Genomic DNA, 20,726 nt, shown 5'->3' on the forward strand with positions numbered 1-20,726 from the left:
CAAAATTTAAAAACTAGAAAAAAATTAAAACAAAATTTAAAAAAGCAACCTCACCTAGTGATTACAAAAATGCTGACAATTCTACTTTTCCGGTAACTCAATGTAACTGTAATGGACATGTTTTATATTTCGTCTGTTTCTCCCTAACATGTTTTCCCTCTTACTTTTAACTTTGTTTTAACCCTCCTTAGTTTTCATTAATGTCATATTTTCTTTTCATGTTAATAATTTTAGTCTACATGTTTTATTCTAGAGGTGTTTTATCCTAAATGGAAATACCTTCTTATTCACGGTTTTTGCTTGCTTTTAATAATGTTACCCAGGAAAGACAAAAGTACCAAAAATGGAGAGAGATCTGAAGGAAAAACGTGCAGAACAAAAATCAAGCAATTGTTAAGAAAAAAAATTTAGAAAATTTGTGTCCCTGTACATTACCTCAAATACTACAACAATAAATGAAAGAAATCCAATAGTAACAAACAAACAAACAAACAATATGATCTGGTGGGGATGGTGGTATCTTAATTCAGCAACATAATGGGAACTCAGTCAAAAATGACTACAAAATTTTTCCATGAAGGTATAAAATAAAAACATTCTGTTAAAACACATGCACACAAGTTTAACATTTTTCACGTATGAAACAAAATACTTCTTTTAAGAGTATGTATAATTAACTGTTGCAAAAGTGTGACACTTCATTGAAAAGAAAATCCAAATGGCCAATAAACATAGAATAGGTTCTCCAACTTCACCAGGGGTGAACATTGATTATAGAGATGTTTTTCATGGAAAAAGTTAACACATCAAAGGTCCCTAAGGAAAAGGTGGAAAGGATTATAGTACGCCGGTAATGGACACAGTGCGGCCACTAACAAGAATGGCTGAGATCTATACCTGCGGACACGGAGGAACTTGTACAACTCTCAGGTAAGAAAGGCAAAAGACGAACGTCCAATGTGATCCAATGCTGTTTTTTACATATAGTAAATAGCAGGAAAACAACCCTACAAATGCTGTGTGATTATATGAGCAGAAAGAACGGTACAGAATGCATCTTTGTGAATATGAGTATACAGAAAATGTGGACAGTTACATACCAGGTTGTCATCGTTAGTTACGTGGGTGGAGCAGAGGGAGAGGAGGAAAGAAAGCAACAACAACAAAAAAGACAGTTGATATGCTCACTTGCATTAACTTCTCCTGCAGGATCGAACACAAAACCAAACGCTGACTCCTGCCATGTGTAGAACACTCCAGTTTACAAAGTATTATTACCTCACTGACTCCTCATTAGCATCCAATTTTCAGCACTACAAGGGGAGGCTCAGAGAAATTAAATGAGCAGCCCCAGGCCACTGGACCATCAGGCCACCTGACTGTCAGTCAGGTGCGCTTTCCACCATTCCACAGGCTCAGAGGATAAAGGAACCAACCTTAGGCCTACAAAGGGCGCCAGGCAATGACTGTCCCACCAACAGTTTGAAGAGAGGCATAGTGAACAATCAGAGATTCAAACGTTTGCAGTGATTACCTGTGGGTCGTGGGAGTAGGAGCATTTTGTTTCCTTTTGTAGTATTTTTCTACATTGAAAAATTTCCTACATGTACATTTCTACATTTTTTTACATACTTTTTCTACAATGAAAATGATTCCTTATGTAATACAGCGGTTTAAAGAAGTAATTTTTACTGAATTACTGATCATGTACTCTTAGAGAAATATTTTAGATCACAGAATCCAAGTATTCATGACAATATGCTTAATCAAATGTTTAAGAATATAGCATGTTTTATATAAAATGCTCAAATAGTTTTACAAATGATAATTGTCATTTCACATCAGCCATGGGATAAAAACAGGTGAAAACTAAGTGTATTTTAAATAAAGAAACCAACCATTAAAACCGACCAGGTCAACTAAGCTTTCTGTCCCTAACAAGTACCCTTTAAGATATAACTGCCGCTCAATAAATTTACCATTTATGAATTATTTTGTGTCATTTTAATTGCTTTCATTTTTTGGGTGTTTATTAAATATAAATACAGTTTTGCTCTTTTTTACTACCTCAAGAATGGGGTACACCTGAAATCTATGTAACTTTACTAACAATTGTCACCCCAACAATCTTCAATTATTTTTTAAAAAATTTTTTTAAATGGGGTTAAGACACAGCCTTTTTCTCATAGAGTCTTAAAATTTCAACATACACCATAAAATTGTATATTAACTACGATTAAAAACTGTAATTAAAGTACACTGTAGTATAACTTAACTTGACTTTGTTTCTTTTAGTAAAATCAAATAGGAATTTACTACATTAGTGGGGAGATGCGTACTTAGGAAAGCTGTGGAGAAGAAAACCAACTATTCTCCTTAAAAAGGGATGGAGGGACAGAACACTTACACTCACCCACCTACAGCAGGAAAGGCCCTTGCTCCTTAACAGACAACTCTCTCTCCAAGTCTTTCCTTCCCAGAAGAAAAGATTTCAAGGGAGAGAACAGAATGAGAGTGTTGGTGTGCAAAATAAAAAACAACAAAGTAGTTTAACAATGTCGGCAGGCACCGAATAACTTGTGTGGTATTTTCATCTTCCAGTTGGATTTAGAAAGATTACTGTGGAGTTCTTTACGTACACACCTCATTCTTCTAACTTTCACTGTCATTTTCCTGAAGATTCTTAAAGAACCTCTGTACCATTTTAAATGACTGCAATTACGAGATGATGTGCTCACCCAAACCTGTAGGTTCTACGAGAAATGCTGTAACTGCTGTCTTACCAAGGTACAAACCTGTAACAGGACTGTGCGGCTTTCCTATCACGTGGCCAATGCATTCATTCATCAAGGCTTGTAAACTCTAGGAACCCAAGAAAAATGGGGAAGGAGAAGAGAAAGAATGTATACTCTCAATTATATAACCAGCACAAATTAAGTTTTCCATATATTTAAAAGAAACATGCTATCCTTAGTAAATATTTTCAAAGTTAGCTTAAAAGAAAATAGATATAAACATAAATTAAACACACACGGTACATAATTTAAAATAATATCACATGCAGTTCCATTTTTATAAGTCAAAGCAGATCAGCATTCAGCTCCCCATAACGCAACAATATGCACACACAGGACCTGTCCTGTACTCATCTCCACCATTAGGAGGCTAAAAGGTATTGATTTACATTTTGAATAACAGCTTTTTGAGCTGATAAAATTTATGGGAATAACAGTGATAATACTTAGTATTTGGCATTATGCTTTCAAATGACACACAGTGAAGTAAAATAGCTAATCCTGTTCTTCACTGAACTGTTAAAAACCAGCAACTAAGTCAGCACTTATTAAATTATGCAACCAACCAATATTTTAGAAGCGCCAGGCTGCACCACTATACACTGCCTTAGTCAGCTGAACCATGTTGTCAGAAGAATAGAGCATTGAATGTCTTACTGTGCTATTAAGAGTGCTTTAACTACTCAGTTCTCAGCATTATCATTACAATTATTTAAAAATCACTATTAAATATTAAAAGAATACACAATCAGGAATACACAGTGATCAATTTATTTGTTTTTTAACGAAAAAAAAACTTAAAATACTCCATACCAAAAAGTCATCTTCTGGTAACGCTGAAATAAAGGCAGGTTCAATGGCTTGTAGAAAGTCAAAACCTTGAGTTGCCCACCTGAATATGAAACAGTTCCGTATCACAAAACAACCAAGAAAATGTTATAGCAATTTTAGTCTCCACCATACTGAAAAAATAGTATCATTGGAAACTTACTAACTAGGACAATAAACATTTTCTGTCTTTATATAAATGCCTGGGTTAAGGTACGCTTATAGCGTGTTTTGGGAAAGACAAACAGCTTCTTAATAAAGGAACTAGTTACCAATTTGCTTTCCATTTACACTAATAACAGGCTCTTATTTCATGAGGGAGGACAGATTAGCAATCAGGGAAACCTGTCCCGGGAGAATGTGAACTCCCTTAAAGACAACTCATTTGGAAACAATTTTTTTAAAGGTATTCCAAGAGTTATACGGTTCTCTAAGTAAATAAATCATGAAACAAACAAACAAACACAACACTCATCACCAAAGAGTTCCATTCCAAATGCTCTTTTTTGTGTCATCTGCTCAGAAATCCCATATAAAATGTAAGGACGAAGCACTACTACCAACCCCACAGGACTCAGGAAGTACACACCCAACTTGGTCATTACCTGGGTCTTGTACCTCTACCACTCTCACATTTAGTTAGGACATAATTCATCCATTTCCGGGCAAAGCTTATATATTTGTCTCCTATCTTCTGTCTAAACTCTCCAGACATCAAACGAACAACTTCTTTATGATACTGTAAGAAGATTTTATGTATATCAAAATTAAGAAGAAAACGATTATACAAATACCTAAACACTATAATACCACATCTGTTTAAAATGTAATTGTCCTACAAACAAAAAGCAAAATCTATTTAAAATTTACATATTCTGAAAAGAGTATGAAGAGTCAGAAAGAATATGTCTTAAAATGCAGCTTCACAAATGTTTAATCATAAGTTTACATTAAGAACGTGCTTTTGGGCTGGCCCGGTGGCTCAGGTGGTTGGAGCACCGAGCTTGAGGTAACCGATTCTATTCCCACATGGGCTAGTGAGCTGCGCCCTCTACAGCTAAAATTGTGAACAACAGCTCTCCCTGGAGCTGGGCTGTCGTGAGCAGCCGGAGGTCAGCGTGAGCAGCTGGAGGTCAGCGTGAGCAGCCGGAGGTCAGCGTGAGCAGCCGGAGGTCAGCGTGAGCTGCCGAGTGCTGCCATGTGCTGCCAGGAGCAGCCGGTGACCAGTGTGAGTGGCCGGTGGCCAGCCTGAGCTGCCATGGGCTGCCATAGGCTTCTGTGTGCTGCCATGAGTGGCCAGCAGCCATCGTGAGCACCCGGCAGCCGACAAGAGCTGCCATGAGCGGCAGACCAACCACCGGGCGACCGGTGACCGACTGCCTCAGCTGGGGAAAGCGCAAGGCTCCTAATACCAGCACGGGCCAGGGAGCTGTGTCCTACACAACTAGACTGAGAAACAATGGCTTGAACCGGAGTGGGGGTGGAAAGCGGAAGAAGGGGGGAAAAATTGTTTAAATTAAAAAAAAAAGTGCTTTTATGATATTAACCATCTCTCACAGAAGGTTTTTCAAATTTAAGTAGATAGCTGTTGGCACAAAATAAAAATTGGGCAACTAGCTGACCGTTTAAAAGTAAACCAATATTTCTGATATTCAGCGACAGTGTAAGATGACATTCTTGACTAAGGTTGTGATTACAGTCAATAATCAGATTTGCATAAGATTAGAACACTTATAAGTCAGTTACAAAGCAGTCACTAAAGTGTACTGTGCTTTTCCTTAGTTCGTACCCACCTCGAACCCAAAATTGTAGCCCTGGATCATGGCTTCTCGGTAGTACTGCTGCAGCGTGACAGATTCGGACTCATCAACTTCAGCGTCAAACTCTGAAGTGAACATGTGGTCCACTCGGTCAATGGCATCGCTTATTCTGTTGCACAGCTCCAATGCATCATTCTAAAGAGTCCCAAACCGTAATTAATCCACAGTGAAGCAAACCACACAATACTCACTGTATTTTAGAGGAAGATTTCTCTCATCATCACACAGATATAAACCACTGCAATATTTTTCAGCCATATTTATTTCAGTTATTCAAAAGGAGTGACCAAAAAAAGATGAAATTATATTATTTTCATTTTTCTTTGTATCAGGTACTCTGTAACATCTCATGAACTATAAAGAGAAAAAAATTCTATTTAAAAGGATAATGCCTGATTACTATGTGGTCTGATTCAACACCTACAGCTTCTCTATTTGTACTTATCACCCACCAGTCGTTTTTCCCCCTAGGTCATCACTCAAGTGTTAAGTATGGTTTCAGTGCCACAGAGTGAACTAGCAATGGATTTCTAAACGACCTCCACAGTGTTATCAAGTCACACCGTCCTTCTTATCCCTCGGCCACTCCCCAGCTCATAGGTTCTCAACTAGAGCATTTTACCCCACCCCCCCAGGGCCATTGGCAGCATCCGGACGGGGGAGTCAAGCCTAATGGCATCTATTGGGTAGAGGCCAGGGATGCTAGTAACCATCCTATAATATACAAGACAGCTCCCAAAACAAAGAATGATGGACCCAAAATGTCAAAAGTACAGAGGTTAACAAACCCTGCCCTAGTTCAAGCTTCGTTGTCTCCTCAGCAACACTACAGAAGCTCCAAACTGGGCTCCCTTCCACCCACCCTTAAACACACGTGTGTACAACATGGTCTCCATCAAGCAATCCCCCTACACAGTGTTCCAAAATATTCTTCCTAAATTTTCAACAACTCCCAAAGGTTAGAAAATCCCAAAATCTCTCCACAGTCTGATTTGCCCACCTCGTTTTACTACCCTATCTGCCACTACTTTCCACTGTGTACACCAAGGTCCAGCCAAGTTATTCAAGATATCCAAGTTATTCTGATATTCAGTGAGCATTCCCATAACCGAATCCTTGGGTACCAATGCCCAAGTATTCCTTTTGTTTGCCCTTTCCCAATTTGCATCTTCTGAATCCTCCCAAGCTAAAATGCCTCCATGTTGGCAACTCCCAGATGTCCCTAGGAGTCTCTCATGTCTCCCTGCTCTGTAGTTTAGTGTGACAGTTCAGGTCCTTAAGACTATAAATGCCTTAAGCTCGAGAATAATCAGTATTACATAATTGTGTATTCTCCTGAGTTCACTGGCTCAAACTAAAAGAAAAGACAAAAGTTCTCTGCCCTGGCGTTAGAGTGGGATGGCAATCTATAAGAGAGAATGTTTACAGATGAGTAAGACAAATCGGACTGGCAGAAGAAAAACAAATGCTTATCAAACTACTTATAATTTCAAACTACTTATAAACTACTTATAATTCTTCCTCAAGATATTAAGCTTTAAAGTGATTGAGAAGACATAATTGATGATCTGTGAAAAATGTGGATGAGATCAAGACAGATAAATGGTGCACAAAACAGAAAGTTGTAAAAGCAAGAAATAATGGGAAGAGAAAGCGAGTCTCTGGCTGGTCATCAACTTCGAAGGCCTTTGTGCCTGTCTACAGCTGGCTTTCTCTATTATAATTTGGCTGAATAATTCGTTAAGTGAAAGAATAAATCTTCTTTCAAATTACACATTATTGACTTGGAGCATCTCTAGTAAATACTGAGAATTACAAAAGAATAAAAAATTGGATTAGGAATGAAAAGACCTAAATTCCAGTATCAGCTTTGCTCCTCATCAGCCATGTGACCATTATGAGTCATGTAACTATTCAAATTTTTATCCTTTCCAACTCTAACATTCTACACAATTCCAGGAAAGATCTGGGAATTTTAGTTTAAATGTGGGAAAAAGTGTCCTGGGGAGAGAGGGAGAATGGGGGAGGGGGTTTTAAGAGCTCGAATCCCTTGCATGACATCACATCACAACTCACTGACTCTTGGGTGGCATCACATGCAAACGTACGTAAATTCTCTCAGGCAGAGCTGACGATGGAAGCAATACCTTGAGCTGCTGCAAAGCCCTGGCGATGACCGGCTGACTGGACGTCTGCTCCTGGCGCAGAGTCATGAGTCCCTCGATGGACTGCTGGAAAGCTTTTCTTTGAATGATGAGATGAGCTGACTGCATGACAACTAATAAAAGATTATCCACCTGGGAGAAAATCAAGCATAGGGCTTAAAAACAGACTCAGTTACTGTTTTCCCATTCTAGTTCAACCCCCAGCTGAAAGTCAATGCCAGCTCAGGGCTGTGGCCAACGACTACCCGGTCAGAAACCAGCTATCAAGCAATGCTGCTCCCACAGAGCAAGGCGCTGCCGTGGTCACTGGCATTTCGGACCTTCCGCACGATGGCACTGTGTGGCATGAGGTCTCCGAAACATCCCAGCGCTCCAAGTCATTCCACACTCCCAGGGCAGCGTCTGCGGAGCAGCGTGGAAAACGCCAAGCAATGGAGTGGGATGGGGTGAGGGGCCTTGTACGAAACGGTAGGGAACCAAGAGTTTATTATCTTTGCTCTGTACGTGGTGTCACTGCAGTGTGCTGAGATCTGTGATGTGATCGGGTGTATGTAGTCTAACGAAGCCAACCGATACGGAAGTGCAGCGGGGAGTGAGGGTTGGAGCAGGGAAAGTAAAGCGGGACAGTGCAGTAGTCGGGAAGGGGTGAGGGCTGACTATGGCGGTGGCCTTGGGGACGCAGAGAACGGCGCATTTGCTGGAAGCGCTCTGGGCTTGCGAGGGCTGGTGATGACCCGGAATGGCGGCGGCAGCACTGGCACTCACTGTCACACTGTGGTTTAACAGCCGAGTGGACAGAGCACCACTCACTGTGAAAGGAGATGCACAGAGCAGATCGGTGGCGAGCAGGGGACAGGACGCCCATGTGTCCCGCTCCAGTCAGCCTGGGTTGGGGGTGCACATGAGCGCACCCCATCTGTCCCCTGGCTGAGCACAGAACATGAGGAAGCTTCTCATGGCTTAAATGAATGAGTTATGTCAATGCTAGGTATCCCTGCTAGGTAGGTAGGTGAAAGCCTGTGCTACAAAAATGGAAATTAAGCAGCCAGTAAAGCAGAGTTCTTGGAGAACTGAGATTTCTGGAACTACAATCAAATGAGTAAGGTAATTCCTTTTCGATCACGGATATAGAGACCCAACTACATGGCTGAACTAAGAAAAGATGTAAACAAAATAATTCAAATATTCCAATATAATGTCGCAAATCCACTACAGACTCCGATGGACTATTTTAGGACAAGCAATGCTACAAGATTACCTATTCAAACACCAAGGCATATTTTGGGGACGTGTGTACTTGGGACTACTACGGTAGCTAAAGCAATCGTTTATGAGCCAACAATTCATTTCCCCTCCGAGTCCTTTCAGTGAGGAACGCTGTTCCAGGGGAGGGCTGGGGCGCCGTGGGCGTGGCCGAGTAAGACACACCTGCATGCTGCGCAGGGTGTCCGCAGTTTCCGCCTGCGGCACGACTTTGACAAGTGGCGCCTCCCACGTGGCCCAGCTGTCATCTGCATCCTGAGCACGGTCACTGGGCTTGGTCAGAAGCAGATAGGCGTCAAAGAGCACGTCATCGGACTCTTTAGAGCAGTCCTTTCCTGCAGCTGCATTGAGTAACTGCAAAATAACACTCTTCTCCTCAGTGAGAGTGTCTGGAACAAACACTTGCAAGTTTTCTAAGCCAGGAATTTGTACCTGGAAAAGAAAGAATCCAAAGTCTTGAATTAAGGAACGTCATATATTATAGAAATGTTATTTAAAAAAAAGAAACTAGAGCAAGACAGCAGGTTTGGGGAAGAAGATGTGGGAAGGCAGGAAACCAGAGCAATGAGGGAAGCGTAAGTAATTCAGTGTGACCGGAGGGGCGGGGAGGGGACACTGTGGGAATACACTGTCAAGTTCCTCCACTGATAGGGCAGCCTCGAATTTCTTTATTTCCAACAACAAAGAAAATGCTCTTCAGGGGAGGAAGGTCAGCTTAAAACCACCTCAATCACTGCTAGTTTGCAATGCAGGTTTTAAGCAAAGCTGCTCCCAGACAGCAAAGCCCTGCAGTGAGCAGTGATGACCAAGGTCTTCGGCACAGCAACAAGGAGACCCACGAGACTTTCAACTAGAAAGTCACCTGACTCGGTAAAAAGGCGAAAAATGTTAACACAGACAGACTCACTAACTATTCTTGGTGGGGCATCATCAAAAGCCTCTTCGGGATCATTTTAACACGGAATACGTATGCGATTATGTTGAGTAAGTCACACGTATATGTGGGTGGGATAAAACTATGGGCTTCAGATAAAACTCCTAGTAACAACGTCACCACAGGTCCTAAAAAAGTACTACATCTCAAACAACTTATATAGGAGCAAAGATGGCGACTCAAAGTGGCTCCAGTGATGTCCAGGACACTGATGTCAAAGGTTCCTGTAAAACGTTTAAATTATTTCAGGAAATACGACGGTGAAAAACGACTGTTTAAAATCAACATATTACTTTACAGACATTATTTTAAACATACATGTGTAGCTAATCTACTAAAACAAACAGTACGACAAAATATTTAATTATCTACATTTCTAAAACAAGGTATAAGTATGAAAAACTTAGTTTTCCAATTATTTCATTGGGGAATTATGGGACAGTCTTACAACTGGGGTCAGTGTATGGCCCTGCAAAGCCTAAAACATTCATGACCTGGAGCTTTAAAAAAAAATTTGCCTGTTTTAGAGTAAAGCAACAAAGGCAAAATATTGCAATGATGCCATCGTAAACATTTACCTTAACATACTGTTTTGATTTCAGCACATCCAGAAGGTCTCTAACTGGAGCTGAAAGTATGAACTCCGCAGCTATTTCCAGGTCCTAGGATTATAGTTACAAAAAAACGTCTTTAGGGTTGGTTTTGTAAAAAAAGAAACATAAGACAATAATGATTAACCCGATGGCTAACACACCTTTCTCAACATCTTAGCAAAGCCCAGTGCTTTGGAGGCCCTTTCTCTGGCTTCGTGGAAGAGCTCCTTCAGGGCACGGCTGATCTCTATAACAGACCTCCTGCACGGGGATGGAGAGCCAATCAGAAGACATTAGGGAAGACATACGTAACAATAAAGATGAAGCAAATTCCACACCACATGAATAAAGACTGAAGATTTTATGAATGGGAGCAAGCAAATGTTGAGAACGAATTGGAAATATTCAGGCTTGCTCCCACCACTTTTTCCAGAAAGTGCATGTATTCTCTAAATACGTAGGGCACATGTCATCATTTTCAGATGACAGTAAGCTCAATTTTCTAAAGATTGGTTGGAGTGTGAGATAAGTTCTTGACTCCCAGCTTATAATTTAACTAAAAAGGTATGTATCCCGTGGTGGGCAGGTCAGTGTTTAACAACTGGTTCCGCCCAAAACACTGTCTTATGTGGTATCTGCCGATTTTCGTGGTGTCAATACTGCCATTCTAGCTGATTTCAAGCTACCAGGATGACATCCCAGAACGATGACTTGGGGAGGGCTGGGGACAATCGTGCACAGGCTCTCTGGGGCCAGGACGGGCCAGCCCCAGGACACCACTGCACATGACGCCACTTCTTAGATCCAACCTTAGTAAACACTCAGAGCGTCCAAAGAGCCACTCTCTAGTTCACCATCTTAGTTCTTGAATTCCTGTTTTTATTTTGACTACATTGTACTAGCTCTCAGAACTGTAAGGTCTACAAACTGATTCATTCCATTTCTTAGCTTTCGATATTTTTCCAGGTGAGAATCTATGTGGTAACTACTTTCTTTAACTGCGGCATAAAGAAATCCCAGGTATTCTGAAATCCAAAATGGTTTTCATCACACTTTGGATAGTGAGAGAAAATACTGCAGAGCTAGAGAAGTCAGTTTCACCTGAGCACTTCCTGAGGCTGAATCACATGATGCTGCTAATAGCTGGCCACAGAATGGCTATGTGACTGATGGATATGCCGTAAAAACAGCAGCTTTACATGGTTCAACCTAAATACTATTTGCACAGTTGGAGGAAATACAATAGATGAGTAAGCACTGGTTTTATGTTCTTGGGCTTAAAGTTTAACAGAAGGGATAGGCTAAGCATAAAAACCATAAAAATGCAGCAAATGTCAATGGTATTGATGGACGGCCACAGGGGTTTTCAAGGACAGAAACAATTACTTAAAGACATTCCAGAACATGTGGATGAATTTCTACTCTACTCATTTTAGTCTCTTTCTCAAAGGACACTATTTTTATTAGATTTAATAAATTCTAAATTCAACATCAAAGAAAATTTCACGTAAAACCATAACTAAGATACCAAAGGAAAATACAGAAATAAATCCCTTTACATCTACAACTCAAGTTCGTCAAGTACAACACAATTTGGTTTGAATAAGACTGATTTCAGGCTCATTATCAAGAGCCGAACTCCATAAAAAGAGAAATGGGGGAGAAAAGAAAATGCAACTTGAACCTTATTTCATCTGAAGCACTACTGTCATCAGCACTGGTCCAAAACTCAGCACAGCTCTCCTGAAGGCCAAACTCTAAAAAACTTCCTGTGGACTTCAGCAGCATTCCTGCAATATCACTGAGGGAACAAAAAGAGCAAAAGTGAACCAAATGAAAAAAACGTCCTCACTCATTCTAATTTTTGAATGAGAAACTAAAAGGTTCAGCTATTGTTTCAGTAGTTAAAAAAAAATGTGAGAATTTTTTTCTTTTAATATAAAATCAGGACTAATGTGAAAAAGTGGAAATCTCTTTGGACATGTATCTACCTTTGTTCTCTTACTACAGTTTTTCATTATAAACTTCAAAATCTTAAATTACATTCATAGTAACTATGTAATTATTACACAAAGGTTATTTCATCTTAGAGAATTGTTCAAATGATATAAAATGGCCTTACGTACATATCTATGACACGATTCTTTTAAAGCTTAATAAACTAAATCACATTAGAAAACAAAGTGAGTTCCTTTGAAATTTTTAAAAATTTTCCTCACAATTAGCCTTTCATGGTCATTAACTATGAAACACTCTATACCGCTGGTGCTTCTCGTTGAGTATACAATCTACATACTAGGGTTAAAATGGAAACCCCTGTGTATAAACTAAATCTACATGAGTGCTGTAAAAATTCAACAGCAGTGACCTCTATGATGTTCGAGGAAAAGAGGCTTATGACCTAGTGGAAGAAGGCGGGTCAGTATATACAACCAACGCCAGACGTGGTTGCAATGGGCCTTGAGGGCCATGCAGAATTACAACAAGTAGAACAACAGTGGGAAGAGGGGTTCTGTCAGGAAGAGAATGGAGGAGGGGGAAGGAAAGTCCAGGAGGCACAACAAAGATGATCAAAGGGTACAAAGATGTGTAAGCATGGGCCATGGCTGTGCAAAGAAACTACAATCTGAAAGGAGCAGAGGGCAGAGAAGGCAGGACAGCAAACAGGGCCGCCCTAGGGAAGGCCCTGGACGCCATGTAATCGTCTGACCGTCTCTCTGTAGGCAGAGGGTGGGCTTCAACAACACCTGAGTGCGAAAGTGACCTGATTAGAAACAGGCATTTAGAACAGCTATATACAAGGATATCCAGGATGAATTTGTTCAACGGATATTGAGTATCTGTTATGTACTAGGTAGCCGTGAACAAAAGAGATATAGTCTCTCCACTGAGTGGAGAATAAAAACAATAAAGTAAAAAAGGAAAATGTATAGGATTTCAGATATTGCTAAGTGCTATGGAGAGAAATACAATAGGGAAGAAAACTAAGGCGTACTTGCAGGCAGTAGGAATTCCAGTTTTAAATACGGAGAAGGTAACACCTGGTCAAAAATCTGAAGGAAGTCGGGAAATGAGTCATGAGAATAGCTGGGGAGGAGAGTCCACGTAGAGGGCCCAGCAAGTACCAAGACGTGAGGCAGGAGCATGGAGCAGGAGCGGCCTGTGGGAAGCAGTGAGGGAGCCAGTGTGGGGACAAAGTCTTGGTGACAAGCCGGACTGCACAAGGCCTCACGCACCACGTCTGAGGTGCTCTCTCTCACTTTCACTGAGCAGGAAGGGGAGCCAGTGGCATACTCAGCGCAGACGAGAAAACGGTCTAACGTACATTTTAACAAGATCACCCCGGCTGTGGTGCTGAGAGTGAACTACAGGGATGAAGGGCAGGAGCAGAGACAGTCACGGCAACAACACAAGTAAGAAATCACAGAGTGGGGGGAGCAGCAGTGTGGAGTGGTGAATGGAGGTGAGATTCTGGGTCTATCCTGAAGGGACACCAATGGGTTAGAGGTGGTACGTGAGAGTGACAGAAGTCAGGTGAATTACAACGATCAATGCACCGGGGAGAACCAGCCACAAAGGCAGGGTACGCAAAACTCAAAGGAGAAGTAAAAGATCAAACAAGAAGACTGACAGGAGGGCTGAGGGTACCGTGAAATTATGTAACATGAAGTGGCAGTGAAACTGAACAGCAACCTTTCTAAAACATGTCTTCCACAAAGCTTAACAGCGTGGAATCAGAACGCGCAAACAGAAGAAATGATAGGCAAAGAAGAATAATGGGAAAGTCAGAGGAGAGAGATGTTGAAACTGGCCGTGAATGCCTGTTTGAATAAGGCTGACTGTGGGACCGACCTGAAGAGGAAAGCAGTCCAGTCAGACTGGGAATCAGGCCTGAAGGATGGGAAGAGCTCTGAGACATGAGCAAGTTCACTGCTCACGCAAAACAAAAATAGAAAAGACATTTTAAAAAGTGACGGTTAGGGCAGAAAAGTGGACAAGATTCTGAGATTCTGAGCACGGCACAGAGCTGGGTGGGGTTGAGAACAATGAGCTCCTGAAGTTAGGGGGCCGCTCTGTGTGAATGTGGGAGTCCCAAAGAACACCCCTGGGGAGGAGGAAAAGACGGGCTGGGTATGCGAGACCTCATAAAGAGGAGACAAGAGGAGGCCGTGCGAGAAACCAGCACCCCAGACGGCAGCAGGGTCTGGGCCCGGAGGGGGCTGCTCCCCTACTGAGGCCCCAGCAAAGACCACTGAAACGCACCCCAATTCAACATCAGGTGCCCCGAGCCCAGAAGATGCATTCCCTTTCTAGAACAAACAGACCAGTGACCGCACGCCCCCCACTAGGGTTCTCCTGCTTACATTTCTAACCTTTCACCACAAATAGACCGCGTTTACAGAGAGATTCTGTAATCAGTGTGACACTCCCAAAGTCGCATCCGTGAAAATACCTCCTCCTTGGGTTCCAAATGTCCACACCAAGAGTGACGCACACAGGTCTACAGACCTGCTCTGTTCTTCAGGGGCCTGAGACTCTCCTGCTTTGTGTGTACAACCCAGAGGGTTTACTCTAAGGCACGATTTCTCAGCTGCACAGCTCACTTGGGGTGGATAACTTTTTGTTTGGGGGCCGTCCTGTGCATTGCAGGAAGTTTTGCAGCGTTCTTGGCCTGGACTCAGAAGGAGTACCTCCCAGTCATTACAATCAAAACTGCTTCCAGACATTGCCCACTGTCCCTGGGGGCAAATCGCCCTGGTTGAGAGCCACTGTCTAAGGGTAAGAAAACCTGGGAGAGGGGCACACAGCCAGTATGAATGGCTGCCATTTTCACGTAACTCAACATTGAAGTGTGTGGAAAAGAATTTTGAGCGTCCTGAGGACAGGGCGAGACAGGCAGGCAGGCCTGCTCAGGAGCGCAGGATTCCTACCAGAAAAGTTTGCCAGCCTGTGCTTCTCCTCCCCGGATGTAATGTGTTATTTCTTTGGTGAAATTCCATTCTTCTTCTAATAGATTTTTTAAACTGTGGGACGCTTGAGGCAACTGCTGTAGCATTTGGATCCAGCTCCTCATGTAATCGAAATATACCTTAAAAGACAAAAATATAAAGGGTCATATTTGAGAACAGAATTCAGAAACTCACAGTACTCACCTCTGTTGACAGGAAAGCTGTAAGTCAGAGGGACCAGGTGGGAGGGACAGCTGAGGCTTGCGGCACTGGGACAGCAGGTCACCACCATTAACTGATGATTTTTCTTCAGACGTGTAACTCAGCTCCTCGGCTATGTAATACGTTACTCACAAACCCTTCAAATTACTAAGAAAATAACTAAAATGTTCACAATGTATAGAAATGTACAATGAAGTCTTAACAAAATCAAAATAAGAGCACTCAGAAATTTTCATTACTAATATATTGCAAACATTATTCCTTTATGAGGTTGGGATCTTTGTTTAATTACTTATATTAACTAGACAGTATCTTAAGAGTTGAGAAGAGGAAATGAGCACACTTCTCACCATCCCTTCCCGACATCGAGATTTTTGTGATCTAATTTCTTCAAGGTTTATGACACACAAATTATGACCTATCCCCAAAGTACCCCATTATTCTGAAGTGGGGTTTATGCCGACCACAAGCCCTATTCCAACAGCTTTACCATTCCTAAATTCTTATTTTGATTTACCTGTTGCTTTTGCAGGGTTTTACTCTCAAGTAGTTTTTCTCAAGACAGGTTCACAAGGGCTGCACTGCAACACACCACTGTCTGTGGATTCTTTTAGCGGAAGGGTTGGGTGTGAAGCATCTGAGTTACACATTCTCTCCTGTGGAAGTTCTAAGACCCCGCCCGACAGCCTCCTATCGCGGTGTGTTGTGTTATGTCAGTATGAGGAAACCTGATGCCAGCCTAACGTGCCAACCGTGAGCACACTCCCCACGCCCTGCAGGTGCCTTGCTGTCCCTGCTGAGATGTTTCCACGACTCTTCTCTAGTCCTGCATTTCAGGCCTTCACCAGGCTACATCTTCAGGTTCACCGGGACAAATGTTTTCTGAGATCCAGTAACAACTTTCCGCTGGCCAAGTTCGGGTCTTCTCTTCATTTCAAGACAACTGGCTTCTGTTGTGTCTTCGGATGCTCCGCGTTCTCCCCACCCAGGCTGGGCAGTATCCACGTCACATCCTCAGCCCACTGTGAACACAGCTGTGTGTGTGGAAGCCACCAGCATCCCACCGAAATGAGGACGAGTCATGAGTCCACACCAGGCCCAGGACCTCCCCTTTGCTTCCTGGGCTGCTCCATCACCTGCTTGGCTTCCCTGAAACCTGGCTGTCTGAGGCCTGCACTGCTCCCTGACGGCCCTCTCCAGGGACAACTGTCTTACTGTCCCCCAAGGGCTGCAAACTCAGCATCCTCATGCTCCCCACTGCTACTGCTAAACCTGCTCTTATACTGCTCTTATAGTCAGTCCTATTAGAACAAATACAGAACAAATACTCTGCCCCTTTAAGATTATGTCATGAGATATACCATCAACCCCCCCCCTCTTATACTGTCACCTACTCATCATCATTCATCACAGCCAGCCTCGCACTTAAGCCTCATCTCCATCCCTGGCTCAGCCGCCATGCTGTGTGACTTAACATCAAGGGGACAGCACCCCAACCCCCCATCATCATTTCAGTCCCGTTCCCTCACTGCCTGCGTTTCCAACCATCTCTTCTCCACTCTGACAAGGTTTCAGCCCCGATCTTGTCATTACCAAACATGCTCGAAGCCCAAAATCACCAGTTCAAATGCACTGATGCTAATGCCTCCTGTCCTTCTGCAGGTTATTTGCTCACCAGCCACCACTGCAGCCCACCGGTTCCTCTGCTTCCTGTAATTCACTACTCTCTCCCTGTGCTCCCTTTCCTCCGTATTCAGTTTAGAATCCATGCATTTATCCGTCCAACAGCACTGCTGTCAGTATGCTACACATCCCCACCATCATCTTACACCCTGCCACCCCTCACTGCCTGTCATTTCACCTGCCTGTCAAACCCCAAAGCTAGATAAGCCCCACTACGCCACCCCCCATGCCCACCCTCAGAAGCCGAGGGCCACTGACAGGGAGACACAATGTACACAATCGTAACCACCGATTACAAGGCATACAACATTTCTAGTTATATTTCTATTTCTACTAACTCATTTTCCTTCTCTCTACAACCAAAAGTCTGAAACGTCTCTAGTTTCCTCCAACAGCCAACATCCACCCTAACCCATTCTCCGATGATCTCTCATCACACTGAAGCAAAATATATGAAAAGCCATTAGCTATAAAACCTCTCATCCTCCTGATACCAAAAATGCAAGCGTACCTACTGTTACCTACCACCTTTCCCTTATCCCAGAGGGCAGCAAGCCTCCCTCCTAACCCCAACACCTGTGCTTTGACACCAGCTCCCCATGACGTCTGAGGAGCCTCAAGCCATCGATTTCCCCTTTTCTCTCATGGACATATGTATCATTTTCTTCAGTTTCTTTCCCTTAACGTATCAATCCCAAAGCCTTCCAAATGGTCTCTGGTATCTTCAATTTAAGAAAGTCTCACTGGACCCACAATCCTCACTACTCACCTGGCTGCACAAGCCGAGCAGCCCACACTCACTCTCAGTGCCTCCCCCATATAGAGGCCTGCCAATTTCACTTCCAAGTTTCTTTTGAATCCTGACACTTCTTTCTCAGTGTGTATTACACCCTCTAGTTCATAACCAGCAGGTGCGCCGCTGGGAGAGCCTCGACCTGGTCTTCTCACACCTGCTCGGGTCCCTCCTGTCTGACCCTTCCCAATGCTTTCGTGGGAACCTTCGTTGCAAAGCTACTTCTCACCACAGACACTGCCCTTTTCTGTCAGAAAAGTGTTTCTTTCAATCTCTCAATCTCTCTTCTTTAAAGTAAAAAAGTGAAGAGGCTTAAAGATATTCTAATAAATATCACCCAGCATGAACAAATGTTAACACTGTCATATTTACTTTGGATATTTTTTTCAATAAGAAATAATACATCACAAAGTTAACTTCTCCTTTGCTTCTTTCTTCACTTCTGTCTCTTTCCTCCCTCCTCAGAGGCAACAATTATCATTTAGTTTGTCTCCTTCTAGTTCATATGTTTTTCAAAATCATCCGTTATTATATAAATTACAGTACGTAGTACGATTTTGCTAAGTTTTCGCTTTCTTCCATATTTAGGACTGTGACATACATATCGACATCCAGATGAATTCTGAGTACCTTCTTCAGAGAAGCCTTTCCTAACCGCCACGTGGACTCAAATCACACCGCCCGAGCCCCTGAAAGACCTGAGCCTGTCCTCTGCGGCCTTTTCCATCGTTTCAATATTATGTTCATATGATGATCTAATAACCATTTTCCCATCATTCTTAATCTCCACGAGGGAGTTTATGCTCCACACTGAATCTTTAGTACCTGGCATGATGCTGGCCCAGCCCACAGCAGACACCCAGTAATGTAACACCCAACAACATCTGCAGAATGGAAAATTCAATCTTTTCTGCTCCTTTGCCCTTTACTCTTCTACAGGAACACTAATTGTGCATGTTTGAGCTCTCCCTTGTGTGTCTTCTACAAATGTCACATCTTGTTCAGCATTTTCATTTTTTCATTCCTTTTAAATTATTTTTATATGGTTCCTTGAGTCTGTCTACCACATGTTCTTCCATCATATATTATGTTTATTGTTTCAGTTATAGGCAAATGAGCTAAGATAATTCACAGCTTCATTTAGGATTGGCTGCCTCAAACAAATGCTCACCAAGTTATTTCCTTGGACCTGCAGACATACATTCTCTGGTCAGAATGATGCTGGAGCACAGAGTAAGGAAGGACCCTAAGTCACATTTGTTCTGTATCAGAATTCGCTAACCACTGCTGCCCCTCCCCCTTTAACCTACCGTGTTTCCCTGAAAATAAGACCGGGTCTTATATTAATTTTTGCTCCAAAAGTTGCATTAGGGCTTATGTTCAAAGGATGTCATCCTGAAAAATCATGCTCAGGCTTAGTTTCCGGTTAGGTCTTATTTCCAAGGAAACACAGTAGCTCTTATTCAGCAGTCTTCCTGCCAACAGGGTAACTTGCAGACAACATGAGGGTCTCTCCCTCAGCTCCTTCTGTCTTGCAGATGTGCCACCTACAATTAGCACCTGCTTCTCTTCTGAATGGTCTGTCACAGCCTATGTATCACAACTCATTAACCACTGGCTGGGCTCGCCACATCTAAAGTGAAATATATGCAGAGCTATAGGCACCCTCATTTTAGTCTAAATTGTAAAGCAAATAATTGTAACAGTCTTTTTTTGCACCTAGATATTGTGGCCAATTTCCTCTTTTACTGACCATGACACCTTTTTCTTTACCTTCCATTCCCTTTGCTGCCTTTGGTGAGGGAAGGTGCAGTAAGTGCGAGGCCACGCTGTCCTGACGCAAACATTAATTTTGTTTGGGCTGCCCCAGCTCTCCGAACAAGCCCCTGCACTTATCCATCTAGCACATTTGGGGGCACAATTTTAAAACCATTGATAATTTCTAGTTCTACATCTGTGAAATTAAGGAGATAAACTAAGGAAAATTATGTCTCAAACTGATCATTAGTAGCAAAGCCAAAACTAAATCCTAAGCATTTCTAGCTTGAACTAGCTGTGAATTTTGGTAATTCACTTAACCTAGGCTTCAATTATCTCACACGTACACGAGGCCACAGAAATGCCATGACCTGGAAGGTACATTTCACCTACCTAATTCTCACCCTTCCTGCCTCAGTGATTACGTAATGTGTGGTGTGGGCCTTTGTATGGCCATCCAAGACAGCTTGGAAAGCAAAGCACTTTTTCTTTTTAAACTTCTGGTCTGGTCATCCATAGAGAGAAACAAAAATAATTTGCTTGCTGCTTTTTACCATAACTTTTCAATGACAGAGACTTTTTTCACATAAGAAATACATAATATTTTAAAACGTAGCCACAATTTACACTTTCTGGTCTTTTATGTAGTCTCCCAAACAATGAGGAAATCATATTAAAGTCAAATGTATTTCTCTTAGCATGCTAGATGTGATAAGCTCCCTTCCCACTGACAGGCTGCAAGGCTACATACTGGAATGCCCAGACCCCACCACAGATAAGAAGCCATGCACCACGTCTGGTCAGTAAGACGCAGGGAAGCTGCTGGGTGGGGCTTCCAGGAGAGCTTCCGCTGCTCTGGACTGAGCTGGCAGCACGCCGTGCCCCCTCTGCCCTTCTCTTTCCTCCGAGCCTAGAAAGTGGGG

The 20,726-nt window shown here is 42.5% G+C and overlaps 1 protein-coding gene across 8 annotated transcripts in view; it reads right to left on the minus strand.

Moving 5' to 3' along the window:
- Positions 1–20,726, minus strand: part of MAP3K4 (mitogen-activated protein kinase kinase kinase 4) — an 86,041-nt gene that overhangs the window by 20,664 nt on the left and 44,651 nt on the right. For 4 of the 8 annotated variants that reach the window (XR_013993117.1, XR_013993118.1, XM_081044904.1 and 1 more), the window contains exons 6-15: positions 15,330–15,487; positions 12,083–12,199; positions 10,560–10,659; positions 10,384–10,467; positions 9,037–9,303; positions 7,591–7,740; positions 5,417–5,578; positions 4,229–4,362; positions 3,609–3,687; positions 2,796–2,862 (exon numbers count right to left, since the gene is read on the minus strand). Coding sequence is in view for 4 of the 8 variants with exons in the window: in XM_081044904.1 (XP_080901030.1) it covers positions 2,796–2,862; positions 3,609–3,687; positions 4,229–4,362; positions 5,417–5,578; positions 7,591–7,740; positions 9,037–9,303; positions 10,384–10,467; positions 10,560–10,659; positions 12,083–12,199; positions 15,330–15,487 (1,318 nt within the window). In the remaining 4 variants the exon portion in view is untranslated. Of the gene's footprint in view, positions 1–2,783; positions 2,863–3,608; positions 3,688–4,228; positions 4,363–5,416; positions 5,579–7,590; positions 7,741–9,036; positions 9,304–10,383; positions 10,468–10,559; positions 10,660–12,082; positions 12,200–15,329; positions 15,488–20,726 lie in introns of all 8 variants that reach the window. The other 4 variants (XR_013993119.1, XR_013993120.1, XM_081044903.1 and 1 more) reach the window with 1 other exon arrangement.

This window comes from Rhinolophus hipposideros, assembly GCF_964194185.1.
Source record: "Rhinolophus hipposideros genome assembly, chromosome: 3".
Taxonomy (NCBI): Eukaryota; Metazoa; Chordata; class Mammalia; order Chiroptera; family Rhinolophidae; genus Rhinolophus; species Rhinolophus hipposideros.